The following is a 19,349-nucleotide window of genomic DNA, read 5'->3' on the forward strand; positions in this document are numbered from 1 at the left end:
GAGAGTTTTGTTCAACATATGGTGCCCACGTGGGGCTGAAAACTCAGCTTGAAGATTCTGATCATCCGGTCAAGTTACGAAATGAAGCTCCCAATGCTGCGTCTTCTAGAACTCCTGTTGTAGCGCGTACCTGAGATAAGCGTGGGATGCCTAAGAATTCTCCGTCCCAAGAAGATTTAAGCGGATCCAATGTTATGTTCTGTTGCAGAACCATTACGGCCATCTTGTTAGTATATAGACCGTTCGCATCGTTGGTGTGCTGGCAAGGGACTACACGGCCAGTTTGCGGTGTTCCGCATATAGACGAGAAACGGTGACGTTGGGCCGACCACATATCGGAGGTGGGTTCACAGCCACTACAAGCTCGCTTAGAGGCGCAGGATTTCTCGGCTTCTCCTGCATGGCGGGGACAGCGATGCTACAGAACAAAGTTTGACCAAAATCCGCCGACACAATTAGCTCACGCTTCAACCAACGTATGTATCGGTGTATATACTTGAGTTAGCAGATAGACCATGTTCAGTACTAATGACTCCTTTGTGGATACCGAAATACAGGCTTGTCTTCGGGTCGAGACTCACGCTCGGTCCCTGGGTGAGTGGGACTTGGTGTGGATATCATTGGATGTAGCGCGAAGGGCGTGCCATGCCTTCACGAGAAGATCGTTGTCGGTATCAGGTATCGGGTTTCAGGTGCTATGGCGGCGTGCATATTTTGACGTTCTGACGTCTGGTCCTTGATCACTATGGGTACGCCAATGACGGCCAGGTACCGTGAAACGGGACGGACGCTGTTTCAGCAGATGATGGCATTCCAAACCAGCAGAGCTCCAATCGTGGCGCGCCAGATATCGGCGAAGGGGAGGTATATCAGGCACTTTAAGACGATATCTCCGATGCTGATGTTGCGCAAGAGTGCCTCGGGAGTGTTATTATGGTCAGGCGCTACAAGCCACAACCTGGAGAAGCTGCCAGCAGTTATTGGTACTGGGAGCAGGCAAGGATTGGCGGGAAGCTGACGTGCGGTGTGAACTTCGAAGAAGCGGGGCTCTTTGCGGTTCGCTCCTAGCGCCGACTTTGAGAAGTGCATCTCCCACCGGTTAATCTGCATTTAGCCATGCTCGAATCATGCGCTAGGATTTTCTGACCCTTGCCACGGTCCCCTGCTACGGCGTTCCTGACCCTTGCCACGTCTTGCCCCAGAGCCTGGTTGCCGTAGCCAATGGGTCGTAGCTTTCATACATCCATGAATGCTCGAATTAAACACTGCGTCTTCTGATATTGCACTCCAGTTGATCTCGCTTCTCGAAGCCCGCGTGGACGCATGGAATCTTCAAGCCACAGATCGTCACACTGACCCTTGGAATCGTCTTTGCACCTTAGGACATCTTACAGTCGGGGTGTACCCTCGGCACCTAAAGCTTTGTCGGAGGCCCACATATGCTCCCCAAGTATCGCATGACCCGTGGTCGTCCCCAGATTTCCGGCTACCGACTCCTTCGTCTTCAAGTACTCCCGCGACGTCACCCGCGTGCACCAACTGCCGTTCCTTTCGAGTTCGCAGGTCTCGAATTGGGTTGCCACATTGCAGGAAGCAGTACGTCGGCCATATTTGGCGGGGGCCGGTTGGTGCTAATCTCATGTAGGGACCAGTTGAAGTCATAATCGTCACCGCAACCAACAGACGCAGCCATGGAGACCACGACAGCAGAAACACCCAAGCTCGAGCGTCGGGGCTCAGCACCAGTAAAGCGGAGAGTTAGCCGAGCATGCGATCATTGCCATCGAATGCGAACAAGATGCAACGGCCAAGCTCCGTGCTCGCGCTGCATAGAGCTCGAATACGTTTGCCAGTACAACCGTGAAAAGAAACGACGTGGAAAAGTAAGCAACTCCCAACTATCGATGACCACCAGCCCCAACCGCGTGGACGTCGGTACGCGCATGCATTGCGACTGTCTGGTACATCGAGGAGCTGACGCATTACAGGTTCCACGGCACATTCAGAAGCAGAGAGAAGAGGCTGCTGCTGGTGGTAGCCCGCAAACCCCTAATGGCATTTCTAGTTATTACGAGAGGCCTGGTGTCATGGCCGAGATGGATGAAGATGTTTGGTCGCAATCAGAAGCGACGCCAGTCGTACAGCACTTTCCAGCTGGTAAAGGTGGTCTACCTGGGGGCGATTGGCAAGCTCTGAACCCTGGCACAACATTCGATCCACCTGTCAACCACATGATGATCGATCCATTACTTCTTGGTTCAAACGCTGCGTACCCGACGATGCACGCCGAGATGCCTCGCGAAGAGCTCATGTATGCCATGAATGGTACGTACGATGGACGAGCCCGGAGTACTTCGCACCACTCGCAGTCTGTGTACATGTCTCGTTTGTCTCGTATGTTACTCAAAATGCCTCTTGCGTATTGCGATACGTGTTGAATCGGAAGAGTTGCTGACAGCCATAGGCATGCATCTCATCCCCGGCCCTAACGGAACACCGGTTTCGATCCCCCCTGAGTACGCCAACATGGCCTACCCAATGCAGTACCAGCAAGCTGGAAGGCAATCATCACCCCGTAGTTATGGTTCCGTCGACACAGGATCGCCACAATCGGGAGTTAGCGTAAACTCTTCGCAAAACGCCCCTGCCATAGCCGCCTGTAGATACCCAGTCTTGGGACCACTGCTTCCCCATCTAGGACCAATACTGAATGCCACCACCGCATGCGACCTGCTCGAATTCTACTTCCAAAGTTCCTCGTCGGTATTTATGGAACCAGTTTCGCCGTATATTCTCGGGTCTGTCTTTAGGAAGCGAAGTTTTCTACGACAACACAAGCCGAGAAAATGTAGTCCCGCTCTGCTTTCGAGTATGCTTTGGGTCGCTGCGCAGACCAGCGAAGCGAGCTACCTGACCTCATCGCCGTCTGCAAGAGCTATTATCAGCCAGAAGTTGTGGAAACTGACTGTGGATCTACTCAAACCCCTCGTTCATTCTCCATCCTCGCATGGGTTCGCACCAGGACCTGGACTGACATCCGCCGCACACGACGCCTTTGGAGTTGATCGAGCAATAGGACGCTACGATGGAAGACCTGACGGAGCCATGCCACCCACAAGTACGTTGGACGATGTCGCCACATATATCAATCTTGGCGTAGTCACTTCTGCAAGCGAGTACAAGGCGGCTTCCCTACGGTGGTGGAACGCGGCGTGGTCGCTAGCCCGAGAGCTCAAGTTAGGCCGAGAATTACCACAAGGACCTGTTAAAGAGCGAGAGACAACCGCAACAGATGGGGAGATAGAAGTGAGCATGTCGGATTGCTCTAGTGCGCAAGCGCCTGTGGGCACCCCAGCCGCGGCAGTCGTGGAGGAAATGAAAGAGGAGAGGCGTCGACTGTGGTGGTTACTCTACATGGTCGATAGGCACCTTGGACTATGTTATAACCGACCCTTGGCCATGCTTGATAACGAATGCGAGGATCTGTTCCAGCCAGTTCCGGACACGCTCTGGCAAGCGGGCGAATTCTATACGGGCCATCCTGGAGCGCGAAAACGGGGACTCAACTTCGAGTGTACATCGTATGTATAGCCCGCAACTGAGAGACACCGCTTCCAGGTGATCTTTTAGCGCATTCTGATGCGCCTGAGGACTATGCTAATCTAGACAGGCATGATATATTCGGTTTCTTTCTGCCATTAATGACAATTCTTGGAGACATTGTCGATCTAAACGCCCAGAAAAACCACCCCAGATTCGGTCAGCGGACATCCTGGGAGCTTCACGAAGCAGAAATCACCCGCCAGTTGGAACGGTACGCGTACAGCATCGAAGACTTCAAGGCACAACACGGCTGCGGCTCGAACGAGGAAGCTCAATCGAACAGTACACCCGACCCAGTCCGCAGCGAATGGATTCACCAGACCAGGAAAGTCGCAGCCTATGCTACTCATATAATGCATGTGTTGCATATCCTGTTGCACGGCAAATGGGATCCCGTGGCACTTCTGGAGGATGACAATATGTGGATATGCTCACAGTCCTTCCTTGCGGCAACATCCAACGCGATATCGGCTGCCCACGCTGTCGAGGTAATATTAGACGTGGATCCGGATTTGTCGTTTATGCCCTACTTGTTCGGCATGTATCTCTTGCAGGGAAGCCTTATCCTGCTTCTCTTAGCCGACAAGTTGTCTACTGAGACTAACGACGGGGTCATTCGCGCATGCGAAACGATTGTTAGGGCACATGAGGCTGCGGTCGTAACTCTCAATACAGAGTATCAGGTAGGCTGTTCCTTTCATGTTTGTTGCCATTACACGGCTAACTTGACGCAGAGAAACTTCCGCAAAGTGATGATTTCAACATTAGCGCAAATCAAAGGCCACGGGCACGCAAGAGAGATGACGCCTGCGAAGAGGCGAGAAGTACTATCCTTATACCGCTGGACGAGTTTGGGGAACGGGCTGGCTATCTAAGTGAATTGGAGGACATTTAGAAGCCGGTGGTGGACATCGGCGTCTGGCGCGACTCGCACAAGCCTGCGGGCTGTATATGTGGCTGGATCGCTGTACAACTATGGTTTCCTTTTCTATGCGTGGTTATGAAAACACGTGAACGGGCGCATAATTTCGGCTTCGTACGGCTGCATCTGGCCTCTTTTATTGGAGCGATTGGCTATGCTGCATGATCAGCAACCCGTAGATATCATTCAAAGTAGCAACGTAAACTCAATTGCTGTTCAACCACCATTGCGCGTATATGCTGCGTCACGATCACAGGCAAACTGGGAAGTGCAAGCCTGTCGTGAATTGCGCCGTCTGTGGCAGCTGCCGCGACTGCCGCTCGGGCAGAAAAGGAATAATGACGGCGAAACGTTGGCGTTCGACCTAGATTTTACGCTTGGTCCTGCGATCGCCGAGGCAAGGATGCTGCTCTACTTGTCGCTAGGGTAGCCAGGTTCTAGATGCGACGCGATTATCGGGGTGGCAGCAAGCAGCCGCCAGAGACAAGGCTATGAGATACAAATCAAATGAAGGTGGAGCGAGAAACTGTTTCTGCTGTGTGAGAGTCACAAGGAAGGTGCGGCCGTCTTGCGCTAGTTTGTGATGATGCTGCAATGGCAGTTGCGACCCTCCGAGGTTCCTCCTTAGGCGCTGCCAATTCTGACGTAGTGCGCTTACTCGAACTAAGCTCCGCAATGAAAACAACCAAATAGGATATCTATCATAGAACGGTTATATACAACGACGAAAGCACCATAAATGCAGACACGTGCTTTTGCCCCAGACTTTCAACAAAGTATGTGTAGAAAACGTAGCACAACCCATCATAAACATAAGAAAACATGACGTAAACTGACTATAACTTCTTCTCTACCTCCATGACCTCTCTGATACCTTCCGCGACAGCGTCGACCTTCTCTTGTGGTAGTCTCTTGAGTGGCTTGCGGGGGTAGCCACCGTAGCCGTAATATGACTGAATTGCTGACTTAGTTCCAGGGATGGCGGCCTTTGTGAGGACCCAGTCGCCTTTGCTGAGCACCTTTTGTAACTCAATTGCCTCGTCGTACTTTCCTTCCGCCCATAAGTTCCAGACCTTGACGCATGTCTTTGGCAGGACATTAGCACCGCCAGCGATGATTCCTGATCCGCCACTGGCAGCAGTCTGAGCTGTGAAATCGGCCATACCACCAAAGGCCATGTAGCCACTACCATTGCTCTTCTGTGTGCAGGCATTGGTGGCAAGGGCGACACGAGTGAGCTTTCCAGTGTTGCCGCATGTGAATTTAGTACCGACAATGTTAGGGTGTTTGCCAAGCTTGATGATGAGGTCGCTGTCCATATCGATACCGGCAACGGCTCCTGGATAGTTGTATAGGATAATTGGGAGTGGTGAGCCGTCTGCAACCTTGGTGAAGTACTCGTAGATGGCCTCTTCATCCATGGCATAGCGGTAGTAGCTTGGAGGAACGGTAAGAACGTACTCGCCGCCCGCTGCCTCTGCTTCTTTGCAAAGCTCAATTGTAAGCTTGATACCGTGTTCAGAAGCTCCAACGATGACCGGAACGTTTTGGTAGCCAGCCTCATCGAGGGCTTCGCGAGTTGCTCGCGTGACAGCGGTTTTCTCGGCCCGTGACAGGTGGACAGCCTCTCCGTTGGATCCCATAGTAACAAGACCAACAAGACCAGCCTCGGCTAGTCGTACTGCATGCTTCTTGATTGTGGGAATATCCAGCTCCTCAGTCTCTGGGTCGAAGAAAGTCATGGTGGGTGAGTAGATACCCGGTCGGAGAGGGGTGCGTTCCTTGGAGTGGCCATTGGCCCCGTTACCATTTGCTGCCATGTTTGCTATATGTCTGGTCAAGAAAGACTAGAGAGTGTCGATGAAGAAGGCAGGCTATATACGAGAATGCAAATTTCGGGAGAGAGGAAAGGGAGAACAATATCGATGATTCAAGTACGGGTTCGGTCAGCTTTAATATAGCAGCGAGATGGAGGCAATCGGCGCAAAGTAGGTCAGAGGAGCTAAGTTCGGCAGAGCTCACGTCTCATCCCACATTGACTGGCGTGTCTCAGTGGCTCTACCGTTGTCGAGATCTCGTCAAATGCGCCTCGGTGATTCGCCAAGGGCAGCGACCGTGAGGGCTAGACTGGAGTTTGGGGGCAGGGCTGTGGGCCATCTGGCGAGTTCGGGACACCACTGCGCGAAATGCGGGACATTGTGCGGCCTTTTCTATGGGAGTGACTAAAATCGGCGGTTGTGTGATGGGATAGAGCTGCATCTGGGGCAGGGTTAGCTGTCGAGCATAGTGGCACAGCATGGCCGTGTTGGACGGGTGGCATTCTTCCACCAATGAGACATGGGTCGGCGCGTGGGGGGGCTGCGACTGTCCCTCTTTGCTTGGCCCTGGGGAAGTTCGCTACCCCTCGGAGACAATAAACTCCAGCAACCGCGCACACCCCAAGAGATTCCTCCAAGACACTTCTGGCGTGCTGAGACCAGCCCGGCTGCCCTATAGATGGCTTGGAGACGCCACAGCCATCGAAAACGGGCGCAAAACAATCGCCTTCAGCAAGACTCCGCCCCCACCACGACCAAAGGCCTCGAATGATGTAACGTCATCCGGCCGCGGCTGCCGGCAGAACGCGTGAGGGCCTCGTGCCCCTCATCGCGTTGCTGGGCCATATATTTTCCGTCGCTATCGATAAGTAGTCAAAGGCCGACGAAGCTATGTCGGGTATTGAGCGAGCGCATCCCCTTGAATTCAGCTCTTGTGTCGTCTCATCTCCCTCGGAAATCCGACAGTAGCTAAGGAACGTCTCAATTCATCTTCGCAAACGTCCAGATCTTAAAGGAAACGGTCATCATGGCGCCAGTAGAAGTCCTCATGGTATGTTGCCCCTCATCGGCCACCTAACTGCAGCTGTCTCGCATGCATGCATTCATGCTCTTCCGTTACAATGCGTTTACAAAGCTGATTGCAAACCTAGGTTGGTACTGGAGAGTATACGACGGGATTCGTAGGAGGAGGCGCATCCAAGTCGGATAAGAAGGTTGGAGTTGTAGGACTGACGCTGTTCGACCTCCGAAGACGCGGCAAGGTTGGCAAACTATCTATGGTGGGCACATCGGGCGGCAAATTCCCCGCAATCCGTGAGTTGCACGGCGTCTGAATTGCTCTCCCCATGTGGCATGCTAATCTCTGCCAGGCGAGCATCTCCAAAAGAACATCTCCGAAGCATACAACAACTTGGATGTGTCATTTGAGGAATTTCCCAAAGAAGGGAAGACCGACCCGAATGCGTACAAGGCCGCGATTGACGCGCTTCCCAAGGGGAGTGCCAGTAAGTTACAGCGTATATCGGCTCTATTGTGTACTTCCTCTGATATCTCTTAGTCACCATCTTCACACCTGACACCACCCACTACCCAATCGCTTTGTACGCCATCGAACGCGGAATTCACGTCCTCATCACAAAGCCTGCAGTAAAGCTACTAGAGCATCACCAGGAGCTTTTGGCCGCAGCAAAGAAACACAATGTCTTCGTCTACATTGAGCATCACAAGCGGTACGATCCCGCTTACGCGGACGCGCGTTTCAGGGCACAGAAGCTGGGCGACTTCAACTACTTTTACTCTTACATGAGCCAGCCAAAGTACGTTTGAACTTGTGAAAGCGGAAATAACAGTAGCTGACAGGACAACTAGGAGCCAACTGGAAACGTTCAAAGCGTGGGCAGGTATCGACTCTGACATCTCTTACTACCTCAATTCTCACCACATCGATATCAACGAGTCTATGATTCCTGATTGGAAGCCGGTACGCGTCATGGCTAGTGCCGCTAAAGGTATTGCGACGGGATTGGGATGTGATCCTGCTACCGAGGACACAATTACATTACTCACAAACTGGGTGAAGAAAGATGACCCAAGCAAGGTTGGGACCGGTGTTTACACAGCTGGCTGGGCAGCACCACAAAAGGCTGGTGTACACTCAAATCAATATTTCCACTACATGGCTTCAACAGGAGAGATCCGCGTCAACCAGGCAAAGCGCGGCTACGATGTTACCGACGATGAGGGTGGCCTCCTTTGGTACAACCCGTAAGTTCAAGCACCAAAACATTGCCACTTCGCGTGCTAACAATCTTCAGATTCTACATGAAGTACGCTCCTGACGAGGAGGGTAATTTCGCCGGCCAGATCGGTTACGGGTACATCTCGTTTGAGAAGTTTGTTGATGCTGTCAACAAGCTCAACGCAGGCGAGGTCACACTTGACCAGCTAGACGCGCGGCCGCTACCAACTTTGAAGAACACTATCGCGACAACTGCAATCCTCGAGGCTGGCAGAAGATCGCTCGACGAGAACCGACCTATTGATATCATCGAGGAGAACGGTGTCTGGTCTCTGAAGTAGTTCACTTTCTAACCAAAAGCGATATGTCACTGCTCAGTTGGACGCGAATCCCACATGCTTTCTAGTTAGTGTCTTGCTTGAATATGCCTTGCTTAACTTTACCCTGAGTTACACAGTTATTGTTTACTCATCAGCCACGGATCGCTAGCCTGATGTGATCGTCGCATCCGTGATGGCGCGGTTCCACGTGGTGACTGACACGCCGTTGCTGGGCTCCACCCCCACAACGCCAGGCTACCAGATAGTCATACCCAGAAACAAGGTCGTGACAAGGTCAAGGGTCTCCACAAAGTGGCATAGGTAAAAACAAGGGCCTTCTGAAAACCGGGAGATCATCGGGTGCTCTAGTCAGTTTCTGCGACGGGTTCGGGCGAACACCCACCGAGCAGGCAGGCTAGGGAGGACCCGAGACCGAGAATGCCCACTCCGACTCCGACACTCTGTCTCCCTAATTACTGACTCTCTTCCTTAGTGTAGCACAGGCCGATGGCTGGCTATCCTAGCTCAGATCTGTGGAAGGCTTTTCGTCGTTGTTTCGAACTCTAATTTGACGTCGAAGACGTCAACTCAAATCCAACGTCGTGGTTACCCTTTGCGTAAGACTATGCGGTTGTCATTACTCAGCAGGGAGACGTACGCAAGCACATAGTGAAACACGCTTGTTACCTACCCATTGTGATTTTTCATCAGTTTATACAAAATGTTGCCACTTCACGTATCTTTGTTTAGTGATCAAGGGGCCTTTGCAGCCACAGAGCCACCACAGCCACACAAAGAACTGCTTCATTGGTGCAACATCTTCGGTGACTCTTCGAAATAGTCTTTTACATTCACGCGCAGGATGACAGATGGTTGACGTATAAATCACAAGTTCGACCTTCATGAGTTTATTACGAACCCATCTCGGTTGTCTGGCCGGTACAGATACTGTGATGAACATTGAACGCGTACAATAACTACAGAATGTTGAGAACTGGTTGACGACGCTTGTCACTATCGAACAAGAGCTACTGAATTTCTTCTTGGTTGGTCGTTTGACTTGACTCCAACGACAGCTCAGGCGGAGGAACATGACCTTCTCTTCAGCAAGGACGACGCTGACGCGAGAGATGGATGTAAAAGAATAGACCACATTATGTTGGGGCATAAGGATAATAGTAGTGAGTAAGATAGCCTCACTTCGCAACATTGCCTTCACTTAGCTCGATATGATTAACGTATGGGTCCTAGACGAAATCCTAAATGCAGGCTTCGATGCTATCAGCTGTGTTTTCCAATGTGAACAGCACGACATCGCTAATGTCAAAGGGGAGTTTGCTTGTGAGCTGTAATTCATCGGCTGTAGCGATTTAGGAACTTTGCAACCCACCAAAGAACCATAGGAGAGGTTGGAAAAGACGAAGTTCATTTTCATGCCCTCCACAAGCGGCGAGTGGAACATAATTTTTGAAATTGGCATATCGCTTGACACGCACTGGACTGACTTGATCGACTGCTAACAGTCCATCATCCACGCATGACACTACGACTCGAACAACTCTGGCATTAAGATGAGAAGCTTGGCTGCCGCTAACCTGGTTCTCTTAGCATTCAGCAGCGTCTATGAACAACTACGACCGGACCACAGCCATAACAAACGCTTGAGGCTAGGTAACATCATTCTGGAGGATCGAACCTCAAACAGGATCTGTGATAACCAACGTATAGTTGATGCTCCGGGAGTTTGTGGATCTTTCATATTGGCTTTCGCAAAAGATGTTGTCCGGTTCGTTGCTGAAGGTAAAGAAGATGCCAAGCGCTTAAGAGGCATGCTGATGTTGACACCACCCTACTGGCTGGCTTTGCGTAATGCTGGCCATAGAACCCAGGAAAGGCGGGCTTTTATTAGTCCTAGCAGGCCTACTGTCATGACGTAGGTACTCAGCTAAGATAAGCAGGTGGCATCAGAGACGCCAGATCACGGCCACCATCTCAAACCTTCTCACGTCCAACCTCGAAAGCCTTCGTACCAGAATGATGCAGAGGTTTCCACAAAATTGAGGTGCGATCGATCGGTGTTAGCTAGGTATTATGTGGGCCAGCGAACAACCTCCGTCAAGGCCGACATTCGACCGTCAGCATTCTCGCACAACTATGAGGCCACCCCCAGATACTCGAACGGTGTTCACACCGTAATAGTAACACTAAAGCGTATTCAATTCTTCATAATCTTGATATCGTCCTTTTGTCGGGTTATATCGACTCTATAGCACGGAATACATCACTAAGGATTCAATATTGCAGTGCCATAGAGTCGCTTCTAGGACAAAAAATTGGAAGATATCGGGCAGGACAGCACGGTGCTCTTCGCTTTGCCTTGTTTGCAAGGACGTTACACCTCTATCTCACCTAAATCTTCGAGCTTGACAGCTCGTTCAAGCCGTTCGATCGTGGCGTATTATTCCCATAGAATTCATAATCTTCCTTGATGAACGTCTCTTGAAACCCATTCCTTAAAGTTCGACTCCACAGCCTCTATTCATCGTCACAATGAACACAGGTGGATCAGGCTACTTAGGCAGAGCAAAGCTAATGTTGGACGAACCTTTCCAAATGTTCTTCGCTCAATCTTGGAAATTTGCGTAAACTGGACAGCCAGCCAATTGATTGGTGACAGTCTCCAGCATCAACGTGATGGAAGATGTCAGGGCTAACGGACATCCCAGTGCTTGTTCTGAATCAGAAAATCACGAATAACGAGCTAGGAACGAACCGTGACAAATTCTTCCTGGGGTCTGAGACTAATCTTGTTGTTCCACGCTCTGAATTCATCGAACTCTTGCGTAACAATGACCCCAGCAAGTGGAGGCTTTGATATATATGAAGGGGTTCATAGCAGGAAGTCTCGCTCTCGGTACATCTAAAGTCTAATGTCTCCACCAGCAATAAAGCTTACCAAACCATTGCCGAAACAGAAGCATCGACATGGCTGCAATATCGAAGTATTGGCATATTTTCGATCTGCTAACAAGGACCTCCGAGTGTGGAAATTACGGCACTGCCTTGTCAAGTACGATTTTCGCCAGAGACATTTTCGTCACCAACAGAAATGTCATTCGCACAGTAATCGACATTGAATATCGTACAAGACACCGACTGAATATGACATCCACATGACTTGACGTACTGCCACAGCCTGGGAATCTTACAGGATAATAGACACGGCTCTAGAGTTACTAGCTAAACTTGCATTACATTTGAGATTTTCCACTTCTGACTAGAGAGCTTGAATATTGGTTGAGCAATTTTACGGTGTAGTTTCATTGCTCACTCCTCCTTACTGACATCTGAGTCACGAAATTGTAGTCTTTGCATAGAAGCGACCTGAAGTAAGGACAAACACACGAATATTGATGTTTGAGGTTCCAATGTAGAAAGCAACGAAAAAATAGATGAGTAATATTCTACCTGAGAAGAATAAAAGTAATAGGGTGTTAATCAATCAACCTTACTGGTTACCCAAACCGAGGCGCTGATACGCATCCCAAACAACCTATTCATCCAACCTCTTCTCCTTTGACCACGGTTGCCACACAGTCATGCTATCCCCCCGTCCAGCACTCTACCATCCATGCAATTCTTCTATGCCGAGTCGCAATTCAACAATTAACTCGTCCTCAGCTCTTTCAATATCTAGTTCTGGATTGGCTTACGCGCCTCTACTGAATCATGATTCCTATGCCGGTAGTAGTCCAAAGGTACGTCAAGACTGATGCAGTCGTTTTTCGCAAAGTTGCGATCTCCATATCGATTGATGACATATCAGGTGTCAGTCACGTAACAGCTGAGACTGCTTTGGCTATTTCGAACGGTGCAAGAAGATAGATTGTCGGTAGTCGTGCCACTGACACAGTTGATCCCTGCCGTATGTAATAGGTTGCCCTCAAACATAAGATATATCCCATACGTTACAACGGAGAAGGCAGACTGTTCGCATACGGGAGTTGCTATGTTCTCTTGACATGTCGGCGTGTTTTTTTTGGGCTTTTGTGAGTAAGAGAGCTTGATGGAACAACATTGATAAAAGGACAATGAAAGAGATGATATCTTTACGCTCTCGGCTCACCTGACCAAGCACGAAGTAAGGATATAGCAGGTCAGGGGGAGAACGAGGCAAGACTACAAGAGTACACCAAAGGCACAGTAGAGAGGCACAGATCAAAGATGTTCGTTGACATTGGTACGCGACTCGATTGCTGGCCCTTCATCAGAGCTGTCTATTGGATCATGATCTCTCAATGCAATTTCGACCAGGAAGTACAGCGACAGCACGGTGACCATACATGTTCGTGCCTCCATTAGCGAACTCGGTTTCTTGCTTCACTACATCATAGAACGGTGCGCAGACCTGTTCTATCCCATGCTCCCATCTCTCTCATCTCCTGTGACAGCTTAACCAGCCTTTCCAACCTCGTCCAGCCTGGTTAGCATGCCCTGGACCTCTTTGACGAGGGCCTTGCGCTTGAGCCTCGCGTCTGGGTCACCCTCAGTCTCGACACCGTCCAGCTTGAAGATAATCTGTGTCAAGATAGTCTCACTTAGCTTCTTGTACTCGAACGTCCTCTTCGCCTTGTCCTCTGGTGGTCCAGCCATGAACTGTACGCACATGGGGACAAATTCGGTGTGAAACTTGCTAGCGATGGCATCGAGTTTGCCGATCGGGGTCTGGGGTTCGGCGGGTTTGGTATTCAAGGGAGGAGCGGAGGTTGGGCGCGGGGTTGCGTTGATGTGCGAGGGGATGGGGAGGTATTCCGCGCCCGCGCCGGCAGTGGTGTAGCCAGGTGTTGAAGTGCCAGATGCGTTTGCGGAAGAAGCGTTCTTCTTCTTACCCTTCCTACCGCCGCGCTTGCGGGACTTCTTCTTGCTTGTGGTATTCGCACCCGAGTCGACATCATCTTCATCGTCGTCATCTTCATCCTCACCTTCGCTGCCGTATGCGCGTTGTGTCTCTCCTGCGCCGGGTGCCAGACCGCCTGCTGGGGTCTCGCCGACTGTGACTAGAATCTCACTACCACTCCCATCGCCGCGAAGGCCTTCCTCTCGTCCGGTGCGTTCATCGTGCTTCAAGTTTCTGCCCTTGTAGAACATGCGTATGCGCCGATGGTCATCGACGCCTAGCTTCTTCGCAGCCGCTTGGCGCACCGTGCCAATCTTCAGATCTCCATCCCGTATGCTGTGCGCCGGGAAGTGTGTGGGATAGTTTGTGCGCCCATTCTTGAAGATGAGAACGTCTGTCTCTCGCTCCGGGTTCTTGTCGTCCCAATCTACGATTTCAGGCGCTTGCGCCTGACCGTTCCTTCGCAGATCTTCGTTCGTAATGTATGAGAAATCCGAGTCATTGACGACCCCGGCATTTGGTGAGTTGCCTGGTCGCCCGAAGGGTGAGAAGCGCCCTCCCCAGTTTCCGCCGGTGCTGCGAGAGAACCAGGACATGGTTACGACGACGGATGCTAGTGCGATAGCAAGGGTAGTAAGGTAGGTTGGATCGTCGAGGCGGGGGTTCGTGAGAAACTCGGTGATGTCGTGGAGACGTGGATGTTGCAAGAATCGCACAAATCTCGAGAGCGCGTCTGTGGGCTGATTCTCTTTATCGTGTATCGACGAGGGCGTCGTTGAGCTGAGTAGTGAGTGGGAGTTGAAGAAGTTGAAGGAATTCTTCAATTCGTCGACAAGGTTGCTTAGCGACGCCACGGTGGTGGAGTGAAAGTCGCCCTGCCAGTGTAGCAAGGCCGTAAGCTGTCCGCGCGTACTCGAATGACGTAGTAACCTGCTAGAAAAGCCCTTTTGTGTGTAGTGGGGGCTTCTGTAAGCGGTGTGAATTTATGAGACCCGACGTCGGTTCGGAATCTCCGACCGCTGCACGCGGAACTCGGCCCACTTCATTGCTCATGTCCCTCGGCTTAGTCATACACACTGCAACATTCATAATGCTTGATCGATCTTAGTTGTACAACTAAAAGAATATCACTGTACCGCATCATACAACATATTCAGAGATATATCGGATTATCTGTCATTGTGTTCGACTGTCGTATGCCATTCATTTAGTGTATTATACACAAGCTAAGCTTAATCATGAGGACCGTTTTCGTAATGTTCATTGTCCATAGGACACCTGAGATCCAGAAACAAAGGAGAAGATTTTGAGGTTCACGCTTACCAACCATTACGCCCCGAAGCAATTATAAACTTGAATGAAAGGAAAGAAGATGTGGCAGCAACAAAATGGCGTGAGTCGTAAGATGATGCACAGGCATCGTGACCGATACGCCAGCGAATGGCAAACAGAATACGTGAACTGAGAACAATGTTCGCTGTATCACAAGACAATGTACGCCAGCTATAGCTTGCAACGACGATACATCCCAATAGAGCTACGCTCAAGGCCCAAGGCCCACAAGCTCAAGCTTTGTTTCGCTTGGGTGTAGCAAGGAAAGCAAGCCTCGACTTGCTGATGGCACCTGAACGTCCTGCTGGAGTGTGGCGAGGCAGCTTGCTCGTGCTGGCAGGAGTTTTCGCAACAGGCGCAGGCGTGTGCTTCATTTTCTTGCTGGATCGTGTATCATCTTGATGGGGGCCGTCGTTCTCTTTGTCAGACGTCTCTTGGAGCGTCTCCAGCTTGCGCTTTGTACCGTCAATAGCAGAGGACACATTGCTCTCACGGACCATGCGGATCGTACCAGAAGGGGTCGGTCCTGAGAAAGTTAGTGCATGCAAAGATAACAGAACCCATAGTATGTACGTACCAAAGTTGACAGTCTTGCTAGACTCGAAGGAGAAGGAACGAGGGTGGTTGGGAGTTTCGCCACCGAAGGTGAGACGTCGTGACGGGCTGAGAGGAGTCTCAGTCTCTTGTGAAAGGTCTAGGTGTTGTGCACCTGAGCCCAGGTTAGGGTAGATTACAGCACCAGCAGGAACTTCGCTGCCTGCTCTGAACTTCATCGGTGACGGTGATTTGCCCAGCTCGTCGTGTGATGCACGCTCCAAAGTACTACTGCTGAAGTTGACTTGTTTCTTGACAGGAGCTGTAGCAGGAATCACAGGCAGAGTGCTATCAGAGTCTGAAGCTGGAGGTGACACGTGAGTGCCTGCCGCGATTTTACTAGGGTCGTCTGAGAATTTGCGGTTTGGCGTGCGGAGGATCGACCGGACACGCTGAAGGTTCTGGCTTGCCTACTGCTGTTAGTAAACGCTTGAATGGATATCGAAGAACATGCATACCTTGCGCATACTGTCACGTGCTCCATCCCTCATAGCCTGCAAATGACCAATGTTGCTAGTGGGAGGGAATGAAGTACCCGTTGAAGGCAACTTGACGCTGCGGTTAATGGATGGCGAGACTCCCAGGTTATTTGTGGAAGGTGAGCCTCCCAAGGTTGGAATCATCGACGTAGTCTTCAGAGTCTTCACACTCTGCGAACGCGCGATAGACGACTTTGTAGGTGTCATCAATCGCGCAGCTAGGCGAGGAAGCGCGGTCTGAGAGGTCTTCTTACGTGCTGAGGTAGCAGTTACACGTGCTGGGACGTCAGTCGTCTTCTCCCGAGACGCAGGACGAGTGGTGGCAGCATCGTCTGACTCGGTACGCTTGATACGCTTTGCCGCCGCGTTGTGGTCACCATCGTTATCGCGGGGGGCTGGTCGTCCGTCTCGTGTAGGAGGAGCCATGCGGGCTGTTGAATGAGAGCGTGGCAGACTAGATCCGACATTGTCCATCTTGGACTGGGTACGTTTCAACGGAGTTGAAGTAATTTTGCTTCCAGACGCTGCCAGTTCCATCTTCGACTGTGTGTGCTTGAGACCACTGGCAGAACTCGCGCTTGAATCTGCGAGATCCACCTTGGATTGTGTACGCTTGAGCTTGTTCGTCTCCGGGTTTGCCAAGTCTGGCTTCGAGGGCGACTTCTTTAGAGGATGGCCCACGACAGGCTTGAATCGGGTAGGGTCGGCGCGGAAAGCTGAAGGGTGATTCGCGATCGAATCCATGCTCTTGAACTGCTTCATGTGCACGTCACTGAAGCGAGCCATCTTGCCTTTAGCTTCGGCCTTCTTGCGCTGGGGAGATACGTCGGCCTTGGAAGACCATTCACTCGTGCCTATATCAAAATCAGTACTCGGGAAAAAGCAAAACAGGTTGAGCGGGCTATAACCGACCAAACAGAGCACGGCTCCCGCCGCCAGGAGTGCCTGTAATCCCAGCGTCTTTCAAGATGTTGCGCGAGCTTGGGCTCAGTGTAGCCTCATCTTTGGACAAGGGCGATTTGAAGCGGAAGCGGAAGTTGGGCGACGAGTCAAGCTGGGCCGTCGAAGCAGCAGGTACTGGGGTCTTCGATGGCGTCGCCTGGCCTGCTAAGCCAGCCGCTTTGGACGGCGCGGTATGCGCACCGAGTGATTGAAACCCGAGCCAGCGCGCCTCATCTAGAATCTTAGCTGTACTCGCATGATGGTGCGCAGGATGCATCTCCTGCCCTGCTGGCTTGATCGGGGTGCGATCCTTGGGAGTCTGGCTTTTGGCGGCATCAATGGGCAACTTGGTCGATTTGTTCTTGTGTGATGTGGGTGTAGCGGTCGCATGCGGTAGCTTTGACTCGGCCTTGGTACCTTCAGAGGCTTTCGAGGGCTTCTTCTGCTCCATACCGGGCTCTGGCAACTCTGGAAGATCCGGGAGTCCTAGGTTTGGCGACGAGGCGGTATGCCAACTATCTTCGGATCGCATGGAGGTGTCGGGCGTGGTCTCACGCTATGGAAGACGCATTAGTAGATGTAAACAAATGATAGAAAAGCAATACGCGCGCATACCTTGAGCAAACGAGCTGATCGACGCGCCATGTTGTCACGAAGTGTCGAAGAATGATCCACAACTAGGTTGCGACACGAAGATGAGCGGAGATTGGGGCTGGTCTGTGGGTGGGGAGAGACCAAGACGGGGGAGTTATCGGCTAGGGCGTCGATAAACAAAGTGCACGGACGTTGTTGTCCCAAAGAGGAAGCGACGTCATGAGCCATCTCAAGAGACGCGTACGAAGAAGCTCTTCGAAAGCACAGGCTCAAGGCTTAGGTTTTGGGTTCTGGACAGCTAATCTGCGTATGTTTGCCTGCATATGCAGTGACTTGGGCAAATGTGCTCGTTTCTGAGAGAAGAAGACCAAAAGTTCCAAGGTCAAACTCCGCTTAGACAAACCCTAAAACGAATCATGAAATTATACACTGCTATCTTATATGTAGAGTCGCCAGACACATTACTACGTACAACTTCAAGATACACTCCAATGATCCCAAGTACATCTAATCAGAAGCGAGCTCCTTCGCAGACAGCGTGCGATAACGTGCAACGACGTACATTGTAACACGGATACAAAGGAGTCTGAGCGTGATTCTATCGATCTCTGCTAAATTGGTTCATTGAGCCTGAAAATCTGCCCACCTATTGGGTCTTCGCATAGCCGCCGAATGTTGAATTCTGTCGATTCGTTCACCGGCCCTTCTGCGTCTCCCTCCCAAGCAGCGCGAAAGGCGGTTTCGCCAATCCAGCTTCGACACTCCTCTCTACCTCATCCCTCAGCCCCTCTATTCTTCTCTCCTCATCATCCCTCTGCCCCTTCTTCTGCTCTTCACTCTTCCAGACGAAGTTACCCGCGCCACCTCTCCCGCTTCTGGCGACAGGCATTTCCTGACCCTCAGGATGCCAAGGTGTGCTGATCTGTGGCTTCGATGACGTAGGGATTGCGGTTGCGTCAACAGCCTGTGTGAAGGTACCTTCTTTCTGAAGCTCAGTGGGCTGATACCAGTTACCAGCACCGCCGCGACCCATGTGTGCGTAGTCTTGAGAGGAATTTGAAGGTTGCACTGGGGTCGAAGAGTGGATAGGTTGTGTATCGGTAGTGGAACGGTTGGCATCGACGTCCTGTATAGACTGTCAGCTTTCTTGAAAGTCTATACGGTTGACAATGCAAGAGATGCATTAACTCGCCTCAACTGCCTTCTTGCTTTGCTCCTGCGCCGCGTAGTAATTACCTGCACCACCGCGCCCGTACGCCATCGCAAAACAGTGCTCACCAAGATGACTCAGGTTTGCTGTTGGATATATTGCTGTGTGTCGCAAAGATGCACAGGAGCTGTCGGTATGTCACAAGAGGGATGAATGATGTTCACAAAAGAACGACGAGGAGGCTGAGCGTAATTACATTGTACGCGGCTCCGAGTGGGTCGTCTGAACTCATATCAATCCGTGCCCGACGTTCTGGACTGATAGCAACGTGGGGAAAGGCTTGTCTAAACGACGATCAACGAGACTCAATGTGGGGTCCGAATTGGTCATAAGCTTGGCAAACTGATAACGCGGGTTGCCAAGCAGGTTCCGCAGTTAACAAGTACGGGTGCGAACCAGG

General features: G+C 51.3%; 7 protein-coding genes across 7 annotated transcripts; 2 read left to right on the top strand and 5 right to left on the bottom strand.

Moving 5' to 3' along the window:
• Positions 1-270: 270 nt before the first annotated feature.
• On the bottom strand, positions 271-402 carry AA0111_g10319 (hypothetical protein; the record flags this gene model as incomplete). The annotated part of the gene is made up of 1 exon (XM_028644055.1): positions 271-402. The coding sequence occupies one exon, from the start codon at positions 400-402 to the stop codon at positions 271-273; it is 132 nt and encodes a 43-aa protein (XP_028502100.1).
• Positions 403-1,691: 1,289 nt separating this feature from the next.
• AA0111_g10320 (Xylanolytic transcriptional activator) lies at positions 1,692-4,478 on the top strand (the record flags this gene model as incomplete). The annotated part of the gene is made up of 5 exons (XM_028644057.1): positions 1,692-1,745; positions 1,989-2,394; positions 2,465-3,581; positions 3,671-4,286; positions 4,338-4,478. 5 exons carry the CDS (start codon positions 1,692-1,694, stop codon positions 4,476-4,478), a joined length of 2,334 nt encoding a protein of 777 aa, XP_028502081.1.
• An 883-nt stretch (positions 4,479-5,361) lies between these two features.
• AA0111_g10321 (L-threo-3-deoxy-hexylosonate aldolase) lies at positions 5,362-6,345 on the bottom strand (the record flags this gene model as incomplete). Its single annotated transcript, XM_028644058.1, has 1 exon — positions 5,362-6,345. One exon carries the CDS (start codon positions 6,343-6,345, stop codon positions 5,362-5,364), a length of 984 nt encoding a protein of 327 aa, XP_028502074.1.
• Positions 6,346-7,369: 1,024 nt separating this feature from the next.
• AA0111_g10322 (hypothetical protein) lies at positions 7,370-8,922 on the top strand (the record flags this gene model as incomplete). Its single annotated transcript, XM_028644059.1, has 6 exons — positions 7,370-7,393; positions 7,494-7,656; positions 7,713-7,847; positions 7,901-8,159; positions 8,212-8,607; positions 8,658-8,922. 6 exons carry the CDS (start codon positions 7,370-7,372, stop codon positions 8,920-8,922), a joined length of 1,242 nt encoding a protein of 413 aa, XP_028502073.1.
• A 4,431-nt stretch (positions 8,923-13,353) lies between these two features.
• AA0111_g10323 (hypothetical protein) lies at positions 13,354-14,394 on the bottom strand (the record flags this gene model as incomplete). Its single annotated transcript, XM_028644060.1, has 1 exon — positions 13,354-14,394. One exon carries the CDS (start codon positions 14,392-14,394, stop codon positions 13,354-13,356), a length of 1,041 nt encoding a protein of 346 aa, XP_028502072.1.
• A 969-nt stretch (positions 14,395-15,363) lies between these two features.
• On the bottom strand, positions 15,364-17,790 carry AA0111_g10324 (hypothetical protein; the record flags this gene model as incomplete). The annotated part of the gene is made up of 5 exons (XM_028644061.1): positions 15,364-15,656; positions 15,708-16,134; positions 16,183-17,057; positions 17,116-17,701; positions 17,761-17,790. The coding sequence occupies 5 exons, from the start codon at positions 17,788-17,790 to the stop codon at positions 15,364-15,366; spliced, it is 2,211 nt and encodes a 736-aa protein (XP_028502078.1).
• Positions 17,791-18,433: 643 nt separating this feature from the next.
• Positions 18,434-19,181, bottom strand: AA0111_g10325 (hypothetical protein; the record flags this gene model as incomplete). The annotated part of the gene is made up of 2 exons (XM_028644062.1): positions 18,434-18,865; positions 19,146-19,181. The coding sequence occupies 2 exons, from the start codon at positions 19,179-19,181 to the stop codon at positions 18,434-18,436; spliced, it is 468 nt and encodes a 155-aa protein (XP_028502077.1).
• Between the last annotated feature and the right edge of the window lie 168 nt (positions 19,182-19,349).

This window comes from Alternaria arborescens (genome assembly GCF_004154835.1).
Source record: "Alternaria arborescens strain FERA 675 chromosome Unknown contig_34, whole genome shotgun sequence".
NCBI lineage: Eukaryota > Fungi > Ascomycota > Dothideomycetes > Pleosporales > Pleosporaceae > Alternaria > Alternaria arborescens.